Source organism: Oncorhynchus kisutch, linkage group LG22, assembly GCF_002021735.2.
Source record: "Oncorhynchus kisutch isolate 150728-3 linkage group LG22, Okis_V2, whole genome shotgun sequence".
Classification (NCBI taxonomy): Eukaryota; Metazoa; Chordata; class Actinopteri; order Salmoniformes; family Salmonidae; genus Oncorhynchus; species Oncorhynchus kisutch.
The window spans coordinates 21438574-21465731 of NC_034195.2; the positions used below are offsets into that span (position 1 = coordinate 21438574).

General features: G+C 42.2%; 1 protein-coding gene across 2 annotated transcripts; it reads left to right on the plus strand.

The window, feature by feature from the left end:
- On the plus strand, positions 1-24303 carry adat1 (adenosine deaminase tRNA specific 1). Of its 2 annotated transcripts, XM_031802059.1 has the most exons (10): positions 1-62; positions 162-357; positions 485-553; positions 669-723; positions 825-955; positions 7016-7640; positions 8172-8317; positions 15292-15391; positions 15594-15680; positions 23432-24303. In XM_031802059.1, exons 2-10 carry the CDS (start codon positions 216-218, stop codon positions 23562-23564), a joined length of 1488 nt encoding a protein of 495 aa, XP_031657919.1. In that variant the 5' UTR covers positions 1-62; positions 162-215; the 3' UTR covers positions 23565-24303. The 2 variants fall into 2 exon arrangements, with proteins under 2 accessions (XP_031657919.1, XP_020312555.1); XM_020456966.2 differs by having other exon boundaries at positions 8-357; positions 7016-7511.
- The last annotated feature ends 2855 nt before the right edge of the window (positions 24304-27158 follow it).

Sequence of the window (27158 nt, forward strand, 5' to 3'; positions counted from 1 at the left end):
TGGAAGTGATTAGCTACTCTTGCCTGCTTCACACGGAGCATGTCTTGTGTGCAAATAATAATGTGTGTAATGCAATGAATATTGTCTGTATCGTTGAAATACATATATAAGAGAGACTACGAATAACCGTTTTTTATTCACTTTACGTACTTTCACAACAGGCTGCTGCCACCATAGTTAACCAGATAGCTAGTTTGTTTAAAACTCGCTGCAATATGTGGACCGCCGATGAGATTTCCAAACTGTGCTACCAGCGCTTCAGCGAGTTGCCCAAGAGAGGAAAGCCCGAGCCGGGCAGAGAGTGGACGCTTTTGGCCGCCGTAGTAAAGTGTTCAGTGTCCCCGAATCAAGAGAAAGGTGAAATATAAATGCATGTCGTTGGCTTTGCGTCATCCCCTTCAGTTCATGTTAATACAAATATTGTACTTGATTTTCTACCAGAGTGACTGTCAGTACAATAAAGGCTGTTTTATCTCCTTCACAGTTGAGGAGGAGGTAGTGTCATTGGGAACTGGCACTAAGTGTATTGGGCGCTCAGCCATGAGCTCAAAGGGTTGGTATACCTACACAGCCCCACACATACTTGATCTTTCACACACACACACACACACACACACACACACAAGGCATAGACAGGTAGTGGCTCACTCACTTTCTCGTCCAATCAGGAGATGTGCTCAATGACAGCCATGCAGAAGTCATTGCCAGGAGGGGTTGCATTAGGTGAGAGTGTGTCATGCATGAGAGCAAGACCTGTTGGTAACATTTGTTTGTGTGTATGTATGTTTTACCCATAATAACATAAGCCTACTTTGTTTGTGCAGGTATCTGACTGAGCAGCTGCGGATGGCAGTATGTGGGCAAGGCAGCACTGTGTTCTGTCAGGGAGAGGAGATGGGAAAGTGGAAGGTGCAGTCAGGGGTGTCTTTCCTGTTCTTCACAAGTCACACACCATGTGAGTTTGGTTGTTTGACATTTTGTTGTTCATGAGAACTATAGGCCTTATAGTCCCAGTCAGTATTAAAGTCCAGGTAGCAGATAATGGACCCCATCAGATCTTTATGTAATTGGTGCTGTATATTTACGCAATGAGGCCCAAGGAGGTGTGATATATGGCCAATATACCATGGCTAAGGGCTGTTCTTGAGCGCAACGCAGAGTGCCTGGATACAGCCATTAGCCGTGGTACATTGGACATACCGTAATTTCCGGACTATAAGCCGCTACTTTATTCCCACGCTTTGAACCTCGCGGTTTATACAATGACGCGGCTAATTTATGGATTTTTCCCGCTTTCACAAGATTCATGCCGCCAAAAAACTGAGCACCGTCACATAATGTGACGTAAATCGAGCGCGCTCAAACTTCCCATCATTCTGATTACGGTAGTAATTTTGTCACCCTCATCATGGCAAAGACACAGAGAAATGCATATGATGCAGCTTTCAAATTGAAGGCGATCGATCTGGCTGTTGGAAAAGGAAATAGAGCTGCTGCACGGGAGCTTGGCCTTAATGAGTCGATGATAAGACGTTGGAAAGCAGCGTGAGGAACTGACTCAGTGCAAAAAGACAACAACCGCTTTCAGAGGGAAGAAAAGCAGATGGCCCAAAGTATTTGCAGCCACTCAACATCAGTGTAAATCGTGCATTTAAGGTGGCGCTCCTTGTTCAGTGGGAGGCTTGGATGACAAGTGGGGAGAAATCCTTCACTAAAACAACGCATGCGAAGAGCAACTTATGGTCAAGTCTGCCAGTGGGTCCTGACAGCGTGGAGCATTGTCAAAAAAATCCACTATCATCAACGGGTTTCGAAAGGCTGGACTGCTGCGTGTTGAAGGGGCAGCATGAGCTCAGCAGGGTATTTGCCTCCGGATGAAAGTGACGAGAGCGACAATGAAAACGATCCAACATCGGATGAAGCAATTCTGAGGCTATTCAACTCCGACACCGAAGGAGATGGCTTCAGTGGTTTCAGTGCACAGGAGGAGGAAGATAGTGACCAATGACTTTCTTGGTAGGCCACTGTTTAATTTTGGTTATAAGCCGTGTTTCGTTTAAAGGCTGTGTAAAGTTCATTTGTTTCAATATACCGGTAGGCACCTGCGGCTCATAGACATGTGCGGCTTATTTATGTACAAATACATATTTTTTAAATAATTCAGTGGGTGCGGTTTATATTCAGGTGCGCTTAATATTCCAGCAATTACGGTATACCACAAACCCCCAAGGTGCCTTATTGCTATTATACACTGGTTACCAAAAGTAATTAGAACAGTAAAAAGTTACAAATCATACCTGTGGTATATGGTCTGATATTGAACCTTTATTTAAATAGGCAAGTCAGTTTAAGAACAAATTCTTATTTACAATGACGGCCAAACCCTGGTGACGCTGGGCCAATTGTGCGCTGCCCTATGGGACTCCCAATCACGGTCGATTGTGATACAGCCTGGATTCGAACCAGGGTGTCTGTAGTGATACCTCTAGCACTGAGATGCAGTGCCTTAGAGGCTACTCGGGAGCCCAAAATACACCACGGCTTTCAGCCAATCAGCATTCAGGGCTCAAACTACTCAGTTTATAATAACTAGTATACATGGGTTCTAGCTTGAAAAATGATTGGTTACTTGACAATTCATGCTACACGCATATAAAAACCACAAAGACTGCCAGAAAGGCCCAAACGCAAGATCGCAATTTTGATGACTCACACGGTGAGCTTACCGAAGCATACTGTACATGGTAAATTGTACTTCACGTTTTAGTATGGAAAACGGCTGTGAGGATTTTGACAATATTCACAACATATTGACACAATTATAATCTTTATAGAATAAAATGTAATTTAATCAATTACATGTTATTAGTGAACATTATCAAGCCAGCAGCAGATGAAACAAAGTGAATTATCTCCCTGGTTTTAGCTTGCGGCTATCTGTCTAGATGGCCAGCTTTAGGATATTTACTAGCCCATACCAGTGACAAACTTGGATATGTTATCAACGTATGGCAGTACACATACAAAATCTAGCTCACTTATTTTGCCAGCTAGAAAGGAAACAGACAACTAACTAGCTCCCCCGGCCCCACAGACACCATCCAACAAGCCATCCACACACAGAGAGCCCAAGTGCAGACAGCCAGCGGCTTCTTAAACACAACTCATGCGGCAAGCTCCAGAAATGCACTTGTCCCATTGAGCAAAATCCACAATCCACCCCTCTAAAGAGAACCTGGCTCCTTTCTCCGAAATGCCACCAGATCTATGATTGAATACATGGCCGACGCATCTCTGTTTAGCCCGACATCTACATAGACACACAATATTTCGGCCACAGGGCTCTTTACAAAAACATTGACCTCCATCGTGACCAAATCTACTCTTTTCCAATAGGCTTGTACTATCTATAGCTCTCAAACTAGATTCTGGACCTCAAAGCCAGTTCTACTGCTTTTTTTCATTGTTCCCCTCTAATCAGGGATTTAGACCTTGGACACCAGGTGGGGGTACAATTGAGTATCAAGTACAACAGAAAACCAGCAGGTGCCGGACCTCGTAGGGTGAGAGTTGAATATCCCTGATCAACAGTATGACAGCACCAGCAGTTAGCTACCAACAGCTGACAGACATGTTAATTTGGTTACTTTAGCGTTAATCAGTGTTATTTAGATGGAAGACGTGAGCTAAATGCGATAGGTCTATAACTTTAGTATTGAGGTAGTAAGATAGCTCTTTCACGTCCCAGGTGAAGCCCTGATAATGCTCTGTCTCTGCCGGTGCTGCTAGCTGTTTGGAATACTTTATATGACACGTTGTTGGTATGAGCAGATGCCTAATTCTCACAAATGTATCCCACTTTTTACGAAGTGTTTAATTTGCATGGCCATAGAGGCGTCCAGACATTTGCATAACAAGTGTTGCTACACCCTGCTACTAAACAAAGCTTGGCCATCTTGATAAATAAAAATGTAATTGCAAGCTAGCTCCATTAGGTGGTGGGCGAAGTCGGAAAAACGTGAAGTTGATGGATCCCCGTCGAGGGAGGAGCAGATTTTTTTTGTGTATGACAGTAAAACATTATGATGACTATAAAATGTGTTGGTACCTTCAATTCTTGCACATTTTCTCATAAAAAGTATATTTCAACACTGTCCGCTCAGGCAAATTTTCCAAACTGCTAAACTTGCAACCAATCAGAACTCCCATACAAACCCTTCTATCTACGATGTAAAAACAGCCTCTTAGTACGTACATAGACAATGATAACATATGCTAGGGGGTACAACAAATTGCAGATTCTACAAAGACCTTAAAAGAAACAGATTGTTTTAACAGCTTTCTTATTAGAAGAATGGAGAATGGTCTTAATGTACTGCTTGTTTTCCTTATAGAAAACACAACCAACCTGTCTATGAAGGGTGAGCCTCATTGTGACGCTGACCGTTGTGGGATTGTTTCCAAAGATAAAGCTGATGTGGAGAACACCTCAAACCCAACTTTTAGAACAATATTACAGTACTATAAAACTTTAAGAGTTTGTAATTTGGGAATGTTCTCTCGGGGTGCTGTAGGTTACTATTATGTGTTTCTGGCATTGAGGAATAGCTGCTACATGTTGTTTAAATAGAATGTTGCGGCCCTGCCCGCTTGTGGAGAAAACAACCCATGTTACCCTATTGGCTCACTGCTTGTTTTGGTCAATTACAAGTCTACGTGTAAGAAAAGTGCATGCTTAAAAATGTATTTTCAGCATGGCCTTCTCCCAAGCGTTGTAACTACTTAGAAAAAACTATAATTTTCCTTCCCTCAGTTTCATGACGGCGCAAACGTTAGCCACGTGAGTGCTAGCTACCGTACCAACCAGAACTTTAAGACCAAAAACACAAACTGACTAGCTATAAAGTTACAACTAGTGAGTGGAGTTGCAAACGGCCTATGTTAAAATAGTTAAATGTCATACCAGTGATGCAATGTTTTCCACACACAGCTACGTGTAGTCTACTTGGACACCGGATCCCCACATTTTTCCCGCTCTTCCACACCGAATAGCCTTGAGCCACAGGGCTCTTCCTGCAGAACCTTTTTTGCATGTTTTTTTTTATTTCTGTAAAATAAAGAAATCTATGACAAAGTTGGCTCATTTACAATGAGGGTCAGTCAAATTGTATTGGTCACATATAAACATGGTTAGCAGATGTTAATGCGAGTGTAGCGAAATGCTTCTGCTTCTAGTCCTGACAGTGCTAACAAGTAATCTAACAATTACAATGGGAAAGAATGTTTGTTTTCCCCAATTTCCAACTGAGTTATGTGTTTACTAGCATTATATATACAGTGCCTTGCGAAAGTATTCGGCCCCCTTGAACTTTGCGACCTTTGGCCACATTTCAGGCTTCAAACATAAAGATATAAAACTGTATTTTTTTGTGAAGAATCAACAACAAGTGGGACACAATCAGGAAGTGGAACGACATTTATTGGATATTTCAAACTTTTTTAACAAATCAAAAACTGAAAAATTGGGCGTGCAAAATTATTCAGCCCCCTTAAGTTAATACTTTGTAGCGCCACCTTTTGCTGCGATTACATCTGTAAGTCGCTTGGGGTATGTCTCTATCAGTTTTGCACATCGAGAGACTGAATTTTTTTCCCATTCCTCCTTGCAAAACAGCTCGAGCTCAGTGAGGTTGGATGGAGAGCATTTGAACAGCAGTTTTCAGTTCTTTCCACAGATTCTCGATTGGATTCAGGTCTGGACTTTGACTTGGCCATTCTAACACCTGGATATGTTTATTTTTGAACCATTCCATTGTAGATTTTGCTTTATGTTTTGGATCATTGTCTTGTTGGAAGACAAATCTCCGTCCCAGTCTCAGGTCTTTTGCAGACTCCATCAGGTTTTCTTCCAGAATGGTCCTGTATTTGGCTCCATCCATCTTCCCATCAATTTTAACCATCTTCCCTGTCCCTGCTGAAGAAAAGCAGGCCCAAACCATGATGCTGCCACCACCATGTTTGACAGTGGGGATGGTGTGTTCAGGGTGATGTGCTGTGTTGCTTTTACGCCAAACATAACGTTTTGCATTGTTGCCAAAAAGTTCAATTTTGGTTTCATCTGACCAGAGCACCTTCTTCCACATGTTTGGTGTGTCTCCCAGGTGGCTTGTGGCAAACTTTAAACGACACTTTTTATGGATATCTTTAAGAAATGGCTTTCTTCTTGCCACTCTTCCATAAAGGCCAGATTTGTGCAATATACGACTGATTGTTGTCCTATGGACAGAGTCTCTCACCTCAGCTGTAGATCTCTGCAGTTCATCCAGAGTGATCATGGGCCTCTTGGCTGCATCTCTGATCAGTCTTCTCCTTGTATGAGCTGAAAGTTTAGAGGGTCGGCCAGGTCTTGGTAGATTTGCAGTGGTCTGATACTCCTTCCATTTCAATATTATCGCTTGCACAGTGCTCCTTGGGATGTTTAAAGCTTGGGAAATCTTTTTGTATCAAAATCCGTCTTTAAACTTCTTCAACAGTATCTCGGACCTGCCTGGTGTGTTCCTTGTTCTTCATGATGCTCTCTGCGCTTTTAACGGACCTCTGAGACTATCACAGTGCAGGTGCATTTATACGGAGACTTGATTACACACAGGTGGATTGTATTTATCATCATTAGTCATTTAGGTCAACATTGGATCATTCAGAGATCCTCACTGAACTTCTGGAGAGAGTTTGCTGCACTGAAAGTAAAGGGGCTGAATAATTTTGCACGCCCAATTTTTCAGTTTTTGATTTGTTAAGAAAGTTTGAAATATCCAATAAATGTTGTTCCACTTCATGATTGTGTCCCACTTGTTGTTGATTCTTCACAAAAAAATACAGTTTTATATCTTTATGTTTGAAGCCTGAAATGTGGCACTGTACATACATGCATAGTTGACATAACAGTTTCCTATGATGGTTAGAAGTTGTTAGAGCTGATATGCTTAATCAGTATGTTTCGCTGTTATGTCTCCAGGTGGAGATGCCTCCATCATTCCCATGATGATTGACCGCCAATCCCAACCCTGCCCACCAATAAGGTCAGATGAGATCACCCCCATTGGAACCAATGAAAAAGCAGAAAGAGTGAACCTGAAACGCAGAGCGGAGACACATACTGATGGGATCAATAAACATCCTCGATTAGAAGAACCGGAGAAGTCAGAGGATGAGCTACAGTGTGGTGGGAGCCTGGTTGAAAATCTTACTGACAGCCCTGCACAGGCCCCTGCAGAGAGTCCAAGGCCGGAGGGGGAGAATGCGCTGACCAACGTGGTGTTAAAACAAAGGGACAATGTTTTGACACAACAGTCTCTACAGGACATACACCGGACAGGTGCTAAGTGTGTCCCTGGAGGACCAGAGGATCCCCTCCAGCCCGGGTTAGGGTACCACAGTACTGGGCTGCTGAGAGTGAAGCCTGGTAGGGGGGAGCCCACTCTGTCTCTCTCCTGCAGTGACAAGCTGGCCAGGTGGGCAGTGCTAGGTTTCCAGGGTGCGCTGCTCTCCCATTACCTACAAGGGGCAGTTTACTTCAGCGCAATAGTGGTGGGGAGATGTCCATACAGCCATCAGGCCATGCAGAGAGCTCTGATCACCAGGTGAACTAGCTACTACATATGGAAAGGGGGATACCTTAAGTGTTTAGGACTCTGAAAGAGTAAGATTAATGGAAAGTTGAGAGATGTTAGAGAAGATTGTGAATGTGGAGGTGGAGCAGCTGGGGTATGAGTACAGTTTGTTAGTAAATACAGAGGGTTACAGTTGAGTGGGAGGGACACCGATCTTTAAATTCCCACCATGTCGTTAATGTCCTGTTCGGCCTCTTTGCTGGCATGTGTTGTTTGTGTGAGCCACCAGCTGTGGTTTTGTTGACCACCATCTCTGGTGGCTCATCATGTTACATGGCTGCTCACTAAGCCCTGGTGGTGTGAACTGTAAAGGAGCAAAGCCTATAACCTGTTAATGATATAGCCTTGCAAACTGCCTTTTTTTATCCCATATTTGTGTTTTTATGTTTCTGTTTGGTTGTGTGTGTGAGACAGAGTAGGGAAACATAGTGATTAGTGACCTGTTTAAGCAGATTTTAGTATAACTAGAAGTGATTGATTGGTTCCTCTGTGTTTCTACAGGTGTTCTGAGGTGACAGCCCTGCCTGCTGGCTACACAGTGCAGCCTCCAGAGCTCCTGCAGTCCAGCCTGGAATTTGCTCACAGCCAGGCACAGACTGAGCACAATCATCAGCCCGGCAAGGGCAGAGTCTCACCTTGTGGCGCAGGTGGGATTTAAAACATGTTTTACCCATCTGTAGCTAAAAGGCCCAATGCAGGCTTTTTTTTATGTCAATATCAAAAAATTATTTATGTTTAACAATTAAGTACCTTAGTCTAGTAGATGTCCATTTAAAATGGGCAAAAATAGCTAACATTTTGGGAGTGGTCTGAGTGGGGAGGGGAAAACTAGTTGTTATTGTCAGAGGTTTGGAACTCTTTCTCGTTGGTCTATTAACCAATTTACCGCATGGTGATGTCACCATGGAAAGCTGAAACTCCCGCCCATGCAAACCTGTTGATTAGAAGTTCCTGTGTAGATTCTATTTCCAACCAATAACTATCAGGAAATAACACTAATTTTTTAAAAATTTGTTAGTTTCAGCTGTTGTACAATATCATGTAAAAAAGAGGAAAAAAATATATGTTTGATTGAAATGGGATTTTATTTTTTAGAAATAATACATTTTTCGCTTAGAAAATAGATGTGACAATTGCCTGCTACAGTGCCTTTCCATGTAACGGTCTTGTGACAATTTAAAACAGCTTGATGTAATGACATCACACTAAACAAAAAACTAGAATGTGGATAAAAAATTCCACAGGGCACACCACACAATTTCAACATTGCTAATTGGGGTTATATTCGGTTTACAGATTGTATTTGGAACCCCCTCGCCCCCGTTGCCTCTGAATTAGTTTGACCTCTCTGTTTTGTTCCGTGCTTTTAGAAAGCATTAGTTACACCACTGGTGTTTTAAAATGAAAAGGCACCTGCAAAATGATTTTATCTGTTTTGTTGTGCTGTTAGATTTGTGTCATTATTTCATATCCGATGGTGTTGGTCCAATGGTGTTGTTAGATATCATTTGAGCTGCGTGTACCATAAGTGAATTCATTATAATTTTACTTTGCTTGTAAGAACCATGATGCGCAATGGCATGTCTGATTAGGCTTTGCTGTAGCGCAGACTCTGTGTAGCCTTCCATCAGCCTACCAAAGGTTGCACCTTAGCAAACAACTGCATGTCCGGTAGCTCGCAGACTGTCAATGAGTAGCTCGCAAGTAGATAAGTGAGAAATAATCAGTAGGCCTTATTACATTATTAAATGTTTTTAAAAAATCATCCTCATGCTGTTTACAGGCAATTAACATCCTTCTGCATTTTTGCCATATTTTCAGTCACATATTGGGATATTATTTTTTTGGTACAGTGCATTCGGAAAGTATTCAGACCCCTTGACTATTTCTACATTTTAGTACTTTTACAGCCTTATTCTAAAATGAATTAAATAAAACATTTTTGTTCTCACCAATCTATACAAAATACCCCATGACAAAGCAAAATGGTTTTTATTTATTTTTTGCAAATTTATAAAAATTACACAATTGAAATCACATTTACGTAAGTATTCAGACCCTTTACTGAGTACTTTGTTGAAGCACCTTTGACAGCGATTACAGCCTAGTCTTCTTGACGCTACAAGCTTGGCACACCTGTATTTGGGGAGTTTCTCCCATTCTGCTCTGCAGATCCTCTCAAGCCCTGTCATCTCCAGCGATGTTAGATCGGGTTCAAGTCTGGGCTCTGACTGGGCCACTCAAGGACATTCAGAGACTTGTCCTGAAGCCACTCCTTCATCAAGGATCTCTCTGTACTTTGTTCTGTTCCTCTTTCCCTCGATCCTGACTAGTCTCACAGTCCCTGCCACTGAAAAACATCCCCACCGCATGATGCTGCCATTGCCATTCTTCACCGTAGGGACGGTGCCAGGATACCTCCAGACGTGACGCTTGGCATTCAGGCCAGTTCAATCTTGGTTTCATCAGACCAGAGAATCTTGTTTCTCATGGTCTGAGTGTCCTTTAGGTGCCTTTTTGGCTAACTCCAACCAGGCTGTCATGTGCCTTTTACTGAGGAGTGGCTTCCGTCTTGTCAATTTACCATAAATGCCTGATTGCTGGAGTGCTGCAGAGATGGTTCTCCTTCTGGAAGGTTCTCCCATCTCAACAGAGGAACTGTGGAGCTTTTTCAGTGTGACCATCGGGTTCTTGGTCACCTCCCTGACCAAGGCCCTTCTTCCCGACTGCTCAGTTTGGCCAGGTAGCCAGCTCTAGGAAGAGCCTTGGTGATTCCAAGCTACTGTGTTCTTGGGTACCTTCAATGCTGCAGACATTTTTTGGTACCCTTTCCCAATCTGTGCCTCGACACAATCCTGTCTCTGAGCTCTACGGACAATTCCCTAGTCCCCATGGCTTGGTTTTTGCTCTGACATGCACTGTCAGCTGTGGGACCTTTTATATAGACGTCTGTGTCTTTCCAAATCATGTCCAATGAATTTAGTTTACCGCAGGTGTACTCCAAGTTGTATTTGTATTCATTATGGATCCGCATTAGCTGCTGCCAAGGTAGCAGCTGCTCTTCCTGGGGTCCAGCAAAATTAAGTCAGTTTATACAATTTTTAAAACATTACAATACATTCACAGATTTCACAACACACTGTGCCCTCAGGCCCCTACTCCACCACTACCACATATTTACAGTACAAAATCCATGTGTTTGTGTAGTGCGTATGCTATCGTGCGTCTATGCATGTGTCTGTGCCTATGTTTGTGTTGCTTCACAGTCCCCGATGTTCCGTAAGGTGTATTCATATCTGTTTTTTAAATCTAATTTTACTGCTTGCTTAAGTTACTTGATGTGGAATAGAGTTCCATGTTGTCATGGCTCTATGTAGTACTGTCTGCCTCCCATAGTCTGTTCTGGACTTTGGGGACTGTGAAGAGACCTCTTGTGGCATGTCTTGTGGGGTATGCATGGGTGTCCGAGCTGTGCGCCAGTAGTTCAAACAGACAGCTCGGTGCATTCAACATGTCAATACCTGTCGTCAATACAAGTAGTGATGAAGTCAATCTCTCATCCACTTTGAGCCAGGAGAGATTGACATGCATATTATTAATATTAGCTCTCTGTGTACATCCAAGGGCCAGCCGTGCTGCCCTGTTTTGAGCCAATTGCAATTTTCCTAAGTCCTTTTTTGTTGCACCTGACCACACGACTGAACAGTAGTCAAGGTGCAACAAAACTAGGGCCTGTAGGACCTGCCTTGTTGATAGTGATTTTAAGAAAGTAGAGAATCGCTTTATTGTGGACAGACTTCTCCCCATCTTAGCTACTACTGCATCAATATGTTTTGACCATGACAGTTTACAATCTAGTGTTACTCCAAGCAGTTTAGTCACCTCAACTTGCTCAATTTCCACATTAGTTGAGGTTTAGGGTTTAGTGAATGATTTGTCCCAAATACAATGCTTGTAGTGTTAGAAATATTTCGGACTACCTTTTCCACCCACTCTGAAACTAACTGCAGCTTTTTAAGTGTTGCAAATAATTTCAGTCACTAGTATCTGACATGTATGGTGTTGAGTCATCCGTATACATAGATCCATTGGCTTTACTCAAAGCCATTGGCATGTTGTTAGTGAAGATTGAAAAAATGAAGGGGCCTTGACAGCTGCCCTGGGGAATTCCTGATTCTACCTGGATTATGTTGGAGACGCTTCCATTAAAGAACACCCTCTGTTCTGTTAGACAGAAAACTCTTTATCCATAGTATAGCAGGGGCTGTAAAGCCATTACACACCTATGTTTTTCCAGCAGCAGACTATGATCGATAATGTCAAAAGTCGCTCTGAAGTCTAACAAGACAGATCCCACAATCCTTTTATCATCAGTCATTCATGTAAGTGCTGTGCTTGTTGAATGTCCTTTCCTATAAGCATGCTGAAATGCTGTGGTCAATTTGTTTACTGTAAAATACCATTGTATCTGGTCAAACACCATTTTTCCCCAGAAGATTACTCAGGGTTGGTAACAGGCTGATTGGTCGGCTATTTGAGCCAGTAAAGGGGGCTTTACTATTCTTAGGTAGCGGAATGACTTTTGCTTCCCTCCAGGCCTGGGTGGCACTCACTTTCTAGTAGGCTTAAATTTAAAAAAATGGGAGTGGCAATATCGTCCTCTATAATCCTCAGTAATTTTCCATCTTGGAAATAAATACTACTACTCCTTTCACAGAACAACGCAAACTCTCTAACCAGAAGGGAAAGAGGAGTGGGAGTACATTTAGTGTCTAGTTTGAGAAACGGGCGCCTCACAAGTCCTCAACTGGCAGCTTCATTAAATAGTATCCGCAAAACACCAGTCTCCACGTCAACAGTGAAGAGGCAACTCCGGGATGCTGGCCTTCTATGTAGAGTTGCCTACCATTTGATTTACAGTTGTGCACCGGGGCCTCCCACTCTTTCTATTCTGGTTAGGGCCAGTTTGTGCTGTTCTGTGAAGGGAGTAGTACACAGCATTGTACGAGATCTTCAGTTTCTTGGCAAGTCATCGCATGGAATAGCCATAATTTCTCAGAACAAGAATAGACTGACGAGTTTCAGAAGAAAGGGCTTTGTTTCTGGCCATTTTGAGCCTGTAATCAAACCCACAAATGCTGATGCTCCAGATGCTCAACTAGTCTAAAGAAGGCCAGTTTTATTGCCCTTTTAAAATTATACACTTGGATTAGCTAACACAACGTGCCATTGGAATACAGGAGTGATGGTTGCTGATAATGGGCCTCTACGCCTACGTAGATATTTCCAGCTACAATAGTCATTTACAACATTAACAATGTCTACACTCTAGTTCTGATCAATTTGATGTTATTTTAATGGTCAACAAAATGTGCTTTTCTTTCAAAAACAAGGACATTTCTAAGTGACCCCAAACTTTTGAATGGTAGTGTACTTGGATGTGTAGTGTCAGGCATGACAGCATGCACCTGAACTCAATTTCGAGTCTCATAGCAAAGGGTCTGAATACTTATGTATCTAAGGTTTTTCTGTTTATTTTTAATAAATGTGCTCAAATTGTCATTGAGGTATTGTGTGTAGATTGAGGAAAACAATAAATCTAATTAATTTTATACTAATGCTGCAACTTAACAAAATGTGGAAGAATTTGTGGTCTGAATACTTTCCAAATGCACTGTATGTACATACAGTGGCTTGTGACAGTATACACACACACCCCTTGGCATTTTTCATATTTTGTTGCCTTATAACCTGTAATTACCATGGATTTTTTTGGGGGGGGGGGTTTGTATAATTTGATTTACACAACATGCCTACCACTTTGAGGATACAAAATATTTTTATTCTGAAACGAACAAGAAATGAGACAAAAAAAACCAACTTGAGTGTGCACAACTATTCACCCCCCTCACTGATGAGGTTCTCTGGGTGATGAGAGGTGTTGGGTTTGCGCCAGACATAGCGTTTTTCTTGATGGCCAAAAAGCTAAATTTTAGCTCATCTGACCAGAGTACCTTCTTCCATATGTTTGAGGAGTCTCCCACATGCCTAACGTGTTTGCTTATTCTTTTCTTTAAGCAATGGCTTTTTTCTGGCCAATCTTCCGTGAAGCCCAGCTCTGTGGAGTGTACGGCTTAAAGTGGTCCTATGGACAGATACTTCAATCTCCGCTGTGGAGCTTTGCAGCTCCTTCAGGGTCATCTTTGGTCTCTTGGTTGCCTCTCTGACTAATGCCCTCCTTGCCTGGTCTGTGAGTTTTGGTGGGCGGTCCTCTTTTGGCAGGGTTGCGGTGGTGCTATATTCTTTCCATTTTTTAATAATGGATTTAATGGTGCTCCGTGGGATGTTCAAAGTTTCGGATATTTTTTTTTTATAACCCAACGCTGATCTGTACTTCTCCACAACTTTGTTCCTGACCTGTTTGGAGAGCAACTTGGTCTTCATGGTGCCGGTTGCTTGGTGGTGTTGCAGACTCTGGGGCTTTTTAGAACAGGTGTGTGTGTGTGTATACTTATTTTCCACCATAATTTGCAAATAAATTAATAAAAAATCCTACAATGTGATTTTCTTGATTTTTCTTCTAATTTTGTCTGTCATAGTTGAAGTGTACCTATGATAAATTACAGGCCTCATCTTTTTAAGTGGGAGAACTTGCACAATTGGTGGCTGACTAAATACTTTTTTGCCTCACTGTGTATGTATGTGTACATGCATACATACTGATCATGTGACACTTAGATTGCACACAGGTGGGCTTTATTTAACTAATTATGTCACTTCTGAAGGTAATTGGTTGCGCCAGATCTTATTTAGGGGCTTCATAGCAAAGGGGGTGAATAGATATGCACGCACCACTTCTCTGTTTTTTTATTTATTCTTTAGAATTTTTAGAAGTAATTTTAAAAAATGTCACTTCATCAATTCGGACTATTTTGTGTATGTACATTACATGAAATCCAAATCTATTTACATTACAGGTTGTAATGCAACAAAAAAGGAAAAACGCCAAAGGAGATGAATAATTTTGCAAGGCACTGTATCTATCTCGATTACCTCGTACCCCTGCACATCGTTTCGGCACTGGTGCCCAGTGTATATATAAGTTATCATTACTGACTGTGTATCTATTATTACTTTTATTACGTGTTTTATTTTTATATTATTTCTCAATTTTTTTTGGTCTGAATTTTTGGGAACGGCCCGTAAGGAAGCATTTCACTGTTAATCCTCACCTGTTGTTTATGAAGCATGTGACAAATTTGATTTATAGTTACGTGATGATATCGCATGCCTTCAAATTTTTTGCCAGTCATTGTTAATTCGAAAATCATAGTTTCCATACTTTTTTAGACCAGTTCTCCTGTTGCTGCTGTTTCAATTACAATGTTTTTTTTTTGCGATATTGCTTTTGTTGAATTAACCTGGGTCAATGGAAACCTGCCTACTGTCTCAGCAGGTGACACCTTGTTCTTCATTCTTCACCCTATTTGTCCTCTGTCATCTCATTTCACCTCATGTGCCCTTTCTAACCAAATGGTTTCTCAGCCTAAGGGTCTTGTCTGTTTTTATGTGATATATTTGCTGATCTACATTGAGTCATGAATGTTACTCCTGTTTTCAGCTATCAGCTGGTGCGCTGTGTCAGACCAGCCATTAGATGTCACTGCTAATGGCTATAAACATGGAGTGACCAAGAAGGCTCTGGGCACATCAAAAGCAAGGTAACAGCCAGTACTTAAAAAAACAAGTAGGTTTGTTGTTTAGGCACAAGTTAGAAATATTTCTATCTGGCCAGTTCCCTTCATGTGTTAACCCAGAATTATGCACCTTTAATGCACAGGCTGCCTCCCTCTCATCACATTGGTATATGTGTTGTGTTAAGTCCCCTGAACTTCAGATTGACGCCTGACTTTGTCTTTTCAGGTCTCTTATTTGCAAAGTGGAACTATTTCATTCTTTCCTGTCACTGCTGGCTGTCACTGACAAGTCCCACCTCCCTGAATCTCTAAGGTAATTGTCCCTCTGAGAAGAACAGATGACTGCCGGCATCATAATGTAATTTCTAAATATCCTGTTCTCAACCACATAATCTGTTTGATTAGTGGATAGCGTGCTGTCTGTGAAGTGCCAAAAACATTCTATTAATTAATTTAAAAGGGGTTTCAATTTCCTGCATATGATTTGATATTAGATCAAACGTGTGTGTGTGAGAGAGAATCCATTAACAGCCCATTTAAACAACAATACCCAAGGATTCACAGGCATTTAGGGTTCGCTTTGCTTTCCCGTTGTATTTTTTTTAAGTAATTTCAATTTAAGTTACATTTTTCTTTATCCCACTTACATTTATGTATAAAATATTTACCATACATCATAAAAATATTATTTATGTATACTTTGTTCTGATCCAAATCCTGATATATTAAGAAAAATATCCTTACCATTAAGCTGAAACCTAGAACCAGTTAAAAATAATGCTCAAGATCTGTCCCAAAAAATCTTAGTGCCAATACAATCATAGAAAATTAAACTCCAAGTCATTTATTCTATTTGACAAAAAGCACACTTTAAAACAATGTAAATTTAAAATCGTGGAAGTAACTGGTTAACTGGTTAAAATAAGTGAATGATTTTAAAAGACACTTCACGGACTTTGTTAGTGACGCAACACTTATTATTTCAATTCCATACCGCTGGGGGCCTCCTGAGTGGCACAGCGGTCTAAGGCACTGCTTCGCAGTGCTTGAGGTGTCACTACAAACCCAGGTTCGATCACAGGCTGTGTCACAGCGGGCTGTGAATGGGAGACCCATGAGGCGGCGCACAATGGGCCCAGCGTTGTCTGGGTTAGGGGAGGTTTTGGCCGGCCAGGATTTCCTTGTCTCATTGCACTCTAGTGACTCCTTGTGGCGGCCCAGGTGCCTGCAAACTGACTCTTAAGCGAGCAGTGTGTCAAGAAGCAATGCGGCTTGGCAGCGTCGGGTTTCGAAGTACGCATGGCTCTCGACCTTCTCCTCTCCCGGGTCCGTAGGGGAGTTGCAGCGATGGGACAAGTCTGTAACTACCAATTTAGATATCACGAAATTGGTGAGAAATGCAGGCTCGGTACACGTCTTCCGAATATCACTATTATTAGTGCACTTTTTATAATCCTTCAGGCGCAATTCCTCTCATAACGTAATTCCTCTCATAAACATAATTTCCCTGTCTTTATAAGACTTGTGGGTATTGCATCAAAAAACTATGGCCTACTCCTTCACATCACTGGAATTCCATATTTATTTAAAAAACTCAACAATTTATATATTTCATTAAATAATTGTCTTTTCAGCTTCTGTGCCCTCTAAAATAACGGCATGGATTATACAACAAGAAGAGTAACACGGAACCCAAACCGGCTGCGCGCGTGCGCCATTGGGCATACATTTATTTTGCCCCCCCCCACTCCAAACGCGATCATGACACGCAGGTTAAAATATCAAAACAAACTCTGAACAAATTACATTAATTTGGGGACAGGTTGAAAATCATTAAACATGTATGGCAATTTAGCTAGTTAGCTTGCACTTGCTAGCTAATGTTAATTTGACCTATTTAGCTAACTTGCTGTTGCTAGTTAATTTGTCCTGGGATATAAACATTGAGTTGTTATTTTACCTGAAATGCACAAGGACCTCTATTCCGACAATTAATCCACACATAAAATCGCATCTTTCATTGTATTACCACGACTACTGGCAAAACAAATCATCTTTCAATCACCCACATGTGGGTATAACCAATGAGGAGATGGCACGTGGGTACCTGCTTCTAATTAACGAATGAGGAGATGGGAGAGGCTGGACTTGCAGCACAATCTGTGTCAGAAATAGGAATAAGTTCTATTTTAGCCCTTGGCGTCGCAGAGGCTCGTTGGCACAATAATTGAATAACATGGATTTCTACATATATTTTGCGACGCTCGCGCACGCGATGTGTCCGGTCTGGTCAGCATGTAAGACTAAAAATGATATCCTGCACACTAACATTATCTCGATTTATTTGTCCTATTGGAGTGTATCAACACTTTAATTGTTCATGGGAGCAGTTTGCCCAATGAGTGCTTTCTATTTTTTAAAGGGTCAAGTTACCAGTTAATACGATTGTAAAAGTTAAAATACATTCACATAGCTATACACACAACACACACCATTCACATAGCTATATACACAACACACACTGCTTCTAAAGTCAGAGCCTCTCCACTGGAGAACTCACACACAGGAAATGAAGCAGTGTTGTCGGGGCATGAAAATGCAGGGTCTAGACCTCAGAGCCCCGAAAGGGCATCTTTACACTAGACTACTTTGACACCACAAACTAGGTCAATGAGAGATACTTGTGTAGTGTAAAGAGACAGATCTAGATTCAAATCTTTCACTACCTCCGGAGCGTTTAATATAGTTTACTTAGTAAATATGTATTTTAACATGTTTTAATTTCCCCTCTCCTCCTTTAGTTAGCTTACTCTTGCGCACCTTCCTCCAGTTGTAGCCAGTTACTACTTTACCTCAGATGCACAGAGACATACACAATTCCACATGTCAATATGATGAGTTCATCTGACTGAGTAGAAGGGATGCCTTCATTGCCAAATTCTCATAATGTGGTTATCATCATCAGTGTGCACTGTGCAGAAAACTGTCTCGTGGGTGCTGAGCAGCAGTTACTCACATGCAGAGCGCACTATCCACGGTTTCGTACAGTCATGAAAATTCATGCAATTTTAAAATTGTGTTTTCCAGGCCTGGAAAAGTTCTGGAAAATTCAAGGATTTAAAAAAATTGATTTAACCTTTAACTATTTCTGTTAATGTGATTTATTTAGACATTGATTTAAAATGTTGTATCAATAAAATAAAAATATCATATCAACATATCAGCCAGGATCAGCATGACACTTCAGCGCATGTTTGCGCGACGAGTGGGCCGTTGCTCATGGAGAGAGACAGTCGGACATTGCAGCAGCAGGTAGGCCTATAAAATAGGTTAGAGAACAGTCTAATAACTAGGTAGCCAATTCAAAAACATATATTGTACCCTCAAGTTAACTGTTTAGCTATTATTCGCATGTATTAATGTTTTCATCATTTTACGTCACTCGTGAATAAGGTCATACAAGGTTTATTCGCTTTTTTTTAACGGTTCATATGATTCATTTCAACTACTCTTTTTGATGAAACGAACAATTCCCTTTTGCCATTGTATTAGTTGGGATTCGATTCATTTGTGGTGAATCGATTCATGTGAATAAAATATTTGAATCACAAACAATTATTTTAGGAAACAAGATTTGATGTCGCCTTTTGGATTATGTGGCTTCTGAACTTGTTTTGTAGATACTTGCAGATGATTTGGACATCCAATGTATGGGACATTGCGACTCAATAGATGCCAGTCAGGCTGCAAAGTAACCACTTCTGGTAGCTAAGCTAAATATGACTAAACTTGAAAAGGTACATCCCCTGAAGAAAATGTGTGGGCTTGATTCAGCTGAATAAAACAATATGTATCCTACCATAGCCATTTGATCTTTGATGTATTGAAGGAGCGAATTATTTCAAAAGGCATAAAACGTATTTGGTTGCTTTGTTATAGTAAAGGGTGGTCAACCATCCTCCAGGAGAGCTACTGGGTGTGCGAGCTTTTATTCCAGTCCCCCTCCAACAAACCACGTTTTAGAAATGAGCTGCTCAATCAGATCACGCTTCCATTTTGCGCCTCCCCTCCTACAGGTAGAAATTTTAACAGGAAGTACCTGAGGCAAGGACTGTTCGACGTTGGTCAGACCAATCAGAATCTATGCTTCGATCACGCAGACTGGGATATGTTCTGGATTGCCTTTGAGAATAGTATGGACATATACAGGATGTTCAATATCTTCAATATCTCTGTCATCACTCAATACATAGGTTTACCTCCATTGTATTCACATCCTACCATAACTTTGTCTGTACATTATACCTTGAAGCTATTTTATCGCCCCCAGAAACCTCCTTTTACTCTCTGTTCCGGACGTTCTAGATTACCAATTCGCATAGCTTTTAGCCGTACCCTTATCCTACTCCTCCTCTGTTCCTCTGGTGATGTAGAGGTAAATCCAGGCCCTGCAGTGCCTAGCTCCACTCCTATTCCCCAGGCGCTCTCTTTTGATTACTTCTGTATCCGTAATAGCCTTGGTTTCATGCATGTTAAACTTAGGGAGGGGGCTTCTAATGTTGTTTTATTCACTGCTTTAGCACACTCTGCCAACCCGGATGCTCTAGCCGTGTCTGAATCCTGGCTTTGGAAGACCACCAAAAATTCTGAAATCTCCATCCCTAACAACAACACTTTCAGACAAGATAGAACGGCCAAAGGGGGCGGTGTTGCAATCTACTTACAGAGAGAGCCTGCAGAGTTCTGTCCTACTATCCAGGTCTGTACCCAAACCATTTGAACTTTTAAAAATCCACCTCTCCAAAAACAAGTCTCTCACCGTTGCCGTCTGCTATAGACCACCCTCTGCCCCCAGCTGTGCTCTGGACACCATATGTGAACTGATTGCCCCCCCCATCTATCTTCAGAGCTCGTGCTGCAAGGCAACCTAAACTGGAACATGCTTAACACCCCGGACATCCTACAATCTAAGCTTTATGCCCTCAATCTCACACAAATTATCAATGAACCTACCAGGTACCACCCCAAAGCCGTAAACACGGGCACCCTCATAGATATCATCCTAACCAACTTGCCCTCTAAATACACCTCTGCTGTTTTCAACCAAGATCTCAGCGATCACTGCCTCATTGCCTGCATCCGTCAAACGACCTCCACTCATCACTGTCAAACGCTACCTGGAACACTACAGCGAGCAGACCTTTCTCATCGACCTGGCCAGGGTATCCTGGAAGGATATTGATCTCATCCCGTCAGTAGAGGATGCCTGGTTATAAAAAAATTTTTTAAAGCCTTCCTCACCATCTTAAATAAACATGCCCCATTCAAGAAATGTAGAACCAGGAACAGATATAGCCCTTGGTTCTCTCCAGACCTGACTGCCCTTAACCAACACAAACATCCTATGGCTTTCTGCATTAGCATCGAACAGCCCCCGTGATATGCAACTTTTCAGGGAAGCTAGAACCCAATATACACAGGCAGTTAGAAAAGCCACGGGCAGCTTTTTCAAGCAGAAATTTGCTTCCTGCAACACTAACTCAAAAAAGTTCTGGGACACTGTAAAGTCCATGGAGAATAAGAACACCTCCTCCCAGCTTTCCATTGCACTGATGATAGGAAACTCTGTCACCACCGATAAATCCACTATAATTGAGAATTTCAATAAGCAATTTTCAATGGCTGGCCATGCTTTCCACCTGGCTACCCCTACCCCGGTCAACAGCACTGCAACTCACCCAAGCCTTCCCCATTTCTCCTTCTCCCAAATCCAGTCCGCTGATGTTCTGAAAGAGCGGCAAAATCTGGACCCCTACAAATCAGCCGGGCTAGACAATCTGGACCCTTTCTAAAATTATCTGCCGAAATTGTTGCAACCCCTATTACTATCCTGTTCAACCTCCCTCTCGTGTCGTCTGAGATTCCCAAAGATTGGAAAGCAGCTGCAGTCATCCCCCTCTTCAAAGGGGGGGGACACTCTTGACCCAAACTGCTACAGACTTATATCTATCCTACCCTGTCTAAGGTCTTCGAAAGCCAAGTCAACAAACAGATTACCGACCATTTCGAATCCCACCATACCTTCTCCGCTATGCAGTCTGGTTTCAGAGCTGGTCATAGGTGCACCTCAGCCACGCTCAAGGTCCTAAACGATATCTTAACCTCCATCGATAAGAAACAATACTGTGCAGCCGTATTCATTGACCTGGCCAAGGCTTTTTCGACTCTGTCAATCACCACATCCTCATCGACAGACTCAATGGCTTTGGTTTCTCAAATGATTGCCTCGCCTGGTTCACCAACTACTTCTCTGATAGAGTTCAGTGTGTCAAATCGGAGGGCCTGTTGTCCGGCCCCTGGCAGTCTCTATGGGGGTGCCATAGGTTTCAATTATTGGACGAGACTCTTCTCTGTATACATCAATGATGTCGCTCTTGCTGCTGGTGAGTCTCTGATCCACCTCTATGCAGACGACACCATTCTGTATACTTCTGGCCCTTCTTTAGACACTGTGTTATCAACCCTCCAAGCAAGTTTCAATGCCATACAACTCTCCAGACCGCACCTGCCTCTGGAGAGCCTTGCGGGTGCCAGCAGTGCAGTTGCCGTACCAGGCGGTGATACATCCTGACAGTATGCTTTCAATTGTGCATCTGTAAAGGTTTGTGGGTTTTAAGTGACAAGCCACATTTCTTTAGCCTCCTGAGGTTTAAGAGTCTCTGTTGCGCCTTCTTCACCACACTCTGAGGCGGCAGGTAGCGTAGTGGTTAGGGCGTTGGACTAGTAACCGAAAGGTTGCAAGAACGAATCCCTGAGCTGACCAGGTAAAAATCTGTTGTTCTGTGCCTGATCAAGGCAGTTAACCCACTGTTCCTAGGCCATCATTTGTAAATAAGAATTTGTTCTTAACGGATTTGCCTAGTTAAATAAAGGTTAAATATTTATTTTTTTAAACTGTCTGGGCGGTCCATTTCAGTTTGTCAGTGATGTGTACACCAAGGAACTTGAAGCTTTCCACCTTCTCCACTGTGGTCCACTCATTGTAGATAGGGGGTGCACCCGCTGCTGTTTCTTGAAGTCCACGATCATCTCCTTTTGTTTTGTTGACTTTGAGTTAGAGGTTGTTTTCCAGGCACCTCACTCCCAGAGCCCACACAATCTCCCTGTAGGCTCTCATCGTTGGTAATCAAGCCTACTACTGTTGTGTCATCTGCAAACTTGATGATTTGAGTTGGAGGCATGGGTGAAAAGGGAGTACAGGAGGGGGCTTTGCACGCACTCTTGTGGGGCTGCAGTGTTGAGGATCAGCGAAGTGGAAATGTTGTTTCCTGCCTTCACCACATGGGGTTGGCTGTCAGGAAGTCGAAGACCCAGTTGCACAGGATGGGGTTGAGACCCATGGCCTCAAGCTTAATGATGAGCTTGGAGGGTACTATGGCGTTGAATGCTGAGCTATAGTCAATGAACAGTGTTCTTACGTAGGTATTCCTCTTGTCCAGATAGGATAGGGCAGTGTGCAGAGTGATGGCGATTACATTGTCTGTGGATCTATTGGGGCGGTAAGCAAATTGAAGTGGGTCTAGGGTGGCAGGTAAGGTTGAGGTGATCCTTGACTAGTCCCTCAATGCACTTCATGATGAATACTTATTGACTCAATACATTTCAGCTTTTTATAAATGAAAAAAAAAATCCACTTTGACATTATGGGGTATTGTGTGTTAAGGCCATTATTAAGACAAAATCTGAATTTAATCCATTTTAAATTCAGGCTCTAACACAACAAAATGTGGAAAAAGCCCAGGGGTGTGTCTTACGCCAGTGTGTCGCTTAGGAGTGACACGATCTGATGTCAGACGATGCCCACAGAGGACAGGAATCCTTGGGGCATGTTTCCACACCCTGGAAAAAATCTTTAATTTCCTCAGTGACAAGGGTTCATTCCACATAAATAGAATGACTCATTCTTATTCTATAGTTAATTTATCTAATGTCTTGTGATTTTAAGAGGTTAATATCCCATGGTAACTGCCACTGAGGTTCTGTGTTTGTTGATTGTGTCTGTAGGGGAAAGGAGCTCCAGACATACTGGGACTACAAGCAGGTGGCTCAGTCGTACCAGCAGGCCTCGCTGCAGCTGCGCTCACAGGCCTTCCCACTGTGGCTCCGCAGTGATCGCGACCTGCTGCAGTTTCACTGAAACACAGCACAACTGTGTACTAACCAGAAACCGGTTCGTACAGAATGCTGTGTGATTATTAGAGGGACATAGCCAAAAACATGTGAAAGGACACAAACATACTGTCAGGAAGCATTATTTTACTTGTGGATGTGCCAAGGAGACCAAATTTGGCAGTACATGCAAAGACATGAGTTTAGAAAGGGCTTGGAGCTCACATGGTCAGTATCCCCATGTAGCCAACTCAGATATAAATCACTTGGCTTGGAATGTGTTAAAATTCCACTAGAACAATGCATGACCTGTTTTTCAAATGTATTTATCTGTTCATTCTCATTATGTTCATGAGATCTGCGTCATTGATTTGTGTGACAGTCTTTGTTCCTGTATGTCCAGAATATTATGTTATATTACAGTATTACTTCTGAATATTTTTCTGTTGCTAAAAATGGATTGGTTGTTTTGAATGAGTACAGATAAATTAATTGAGTGTTTTTATTGATTAGGTAGTCCAGCTACCTTTCATATATTCAAAATGTTTGGTGTATATACTGTCTTTAAGGATAAACAAATCCAATGTTGTTAAATTAAAACAAAAAAGTTATTACTGTATAACTGGTTATCTTTAACTGCTAATAGTACTGCAATAACATTGCCAAACGTATTTTTCCTTTTCCATCCATCACTACCACAGAGAGGCGGCTGCCTACTTAGACTTGATATCATTGGCCACTTTAATAAATAGAACGCTATTCACTTTAATAATGCCACTTTAAGAATGTTTACATATCTCGCATTATGTTCAACAATACATCTCATATGTACAGTTGGAAGTCGGAAGTTTACATACACTTAGGTCGGAGTCATTAAAATTCATTTTTCAACCACTCCACAAATTTCTTGCTAACAAACTATAGTTTTTGCAATTTGGTTAGGACATCTATTTCGTGCATGTCACAAGTAATTTTTCCAACAATTGTATACTGACAGATTATTTCACTTATTCACTGTATCACAATTCCAGTGGGTCAGAGGTTTACATACACTAAGTTGACTGTGCCTTTGAACAGCTTGGAACATTCCAGAAAATTATGTAATGCATGGTTTTAGAAGCTTCTGATAGGCTAATTGACGTCAATTGTAGGTCTACCTGTGGATGTATTTCAAGGCCTTTTGCTTGACATCATGGGAAAATCAAAAGAAATCAGCCAAGACCGCAGAAAAAAAACTGTAGACCTCCACAAGTCTGATTCATCCTTGGGAGCAATTTCCAAACGCCTGAATGTACCATGTTCATCTGTACAAACAATAGTACGCAAGTATAACGCCATGGGACCACGCAGCCGTCATACCGCTCAGGAAGGAGACTCGCTCTGTCTCCTAGAGATGAATGTACTTTGGTGAGAGAAGTGCAAATCAATCCCAGAACAACAGCAAAGGACCTTGTGAAGATGCTGGAGGAAAGAGGCACAAAAGTATCTATATCTACAGTAAAACGAGCCCTATACCGACATAACCTGAAAGCTACTCAGCAAGGAAGAAGCCACTGCTCCAAAACAGCCATAAAAAGCCAGACTACGGTTTGCAACTGCACATGGGGACAAAGATTTGTACTTTTTGTTCTGTTCTGATGAAACAAAAATAGAACTGTTTGGCCATAATGACCATCGTTATGTTTGGAGGAGAAAGGGGGGACGCTTGCAAGCCGAAGAATACCATCCCAACCGTGAAGCACGGGGGTGGCAGCATCATGTTGTGGGGGTGCTTTTCTGCAGGAGGGACTGGTGCACTTCACAAAATAAATGGCAACATGAGCAAGGAAAATTATGTGGATATATTGAAGCAACATCTCAAGACATCAGTAAAAGCTTGGTCGCAAATGGGTCTTCCAAATGGACAATGACCCCAAGCATACTTCCAAAGTTGTGGCAAAATGGCTTAAGGACAACAAAGTCAAGGTATTGGAGTGGCCATCACAAAGCCCTGAGCTCAATCCCATAGAAAATGTGTAGGCAGAACTGAAAAAGCATGTGCGAGAAAGGAGGCCTACAAACCTGACTCAGTTATACCAGCTCTGTCAGGAGGAATGGGCCAAAATTCACCCAACTTATTGTGGAAACCTACCCAAAACGTTTGACCCAAGTTCAACAATTTAAAGGCAATGCTACCAAATACTGACCCACTGGGAATGTGATGAAAGAAATAGAATCTAAAATAAATAATTCTCTACTATTATTCTGACATTTCACATTCTTAAAATAAAGTGGTGATCCTAACTGACCTAAGATGGAATTTTTACAAGGATGAAATGTCAGGAATTGTGAAACTGAGTTTAAATGTATTTGCTTAATGCGTATGTAAACATACGACTTCAACTGTATATACTGTATTCTACGCTATCTATTGCATCTTAGCCGCTCCATCACTGCTTATCTGTACATTTATATATTCTTATCCCATTCCTTTACTAGATTGTGTGTTTTCGGTTTTGTTGTGGAATTGGTAGATATTACCTGTTAGATACTGCTACACTGTCAGATCTACAAGCATAAGCGTTTCGCTACACTCGCAACATCTGCTAACCATGTGTATGTGACCAGTAAGATTTGATCAAATGTACAATTTATAGTTTCAATATGATACTGAACTCAGCACAACAAAAAAATGTCCTCTCACTGTCAACTGCGTTTATTTTCAGCAAACTTAACGTGTAAATATTTGTAAGAACATAAGATTCAACAACTGAGACAAACTGTAACAGAAATGGAATAATGTGTCCGTGAACAAAGGGGGTCAATGCGATGTGCGATGTTGCCCCACTCTTCCACCATGGCACCTGCAAGTTCCCAGACATTTCTGGGGGGAATGGCCCTAGCCCTCACCCTCCGATCCAACAGGTCCCAGACGTGCTCAATGGGATTGAGATCTGGGCTCTTTGCTGGCCATGGCAGAACACTGACGTTCCTGTCTTGCAGGAAATCACGCATAGAACGAGCAGTATGGCTGGTGGCATTGTCATGCTGGAGGGTCATGTCAGGATGAGCCTGCAGGAAGGGTACCACACTAGGGAGGAGGATGTCTTCCCTGTAACGCACAGCGTTGAGATTTCCTGTAATGACAACAAGCTCAGTCCGATGATGCTGTGACACACTGCCCTAGAAAATCCCCAAATCGATCCTGCTCCCGAGTACAGGCCTCAGGTACAGGTGTAATGCTCATTCCTTCGACGATAAACGCGAATCTGACCATCACCCCTGGTGAGACAACCGTGACTCGTCAGTGAAGAGCACTTTTTGCCAGTCCTGTCTGGTCCAGCAATGGTGGGTTTGTGCCCATAGGCACCGTTGCCGATGTCTGGTGAGGACCTGCCTTCCAACAGGCCTACAAGCCCTCAGTCCAGCCTCTGTCCGCAATAGGCTGAGAGTCTGAGCACTGATGGAGGGATTGTGCGTTCCTGGTGTAACTTGAGTAGTTGTTGCCATCCTGTACCTGTCCCGCAGGTGTGATGTTCGGATGTGCCGATCCTGTGCAGGTGTTGTTACACTTGGTCTGCCACTGCGAGGACGATCAGCTGTCCGTCCTGTCTCCCTGTAGCGCTGTCTTAGGCGTCTCACA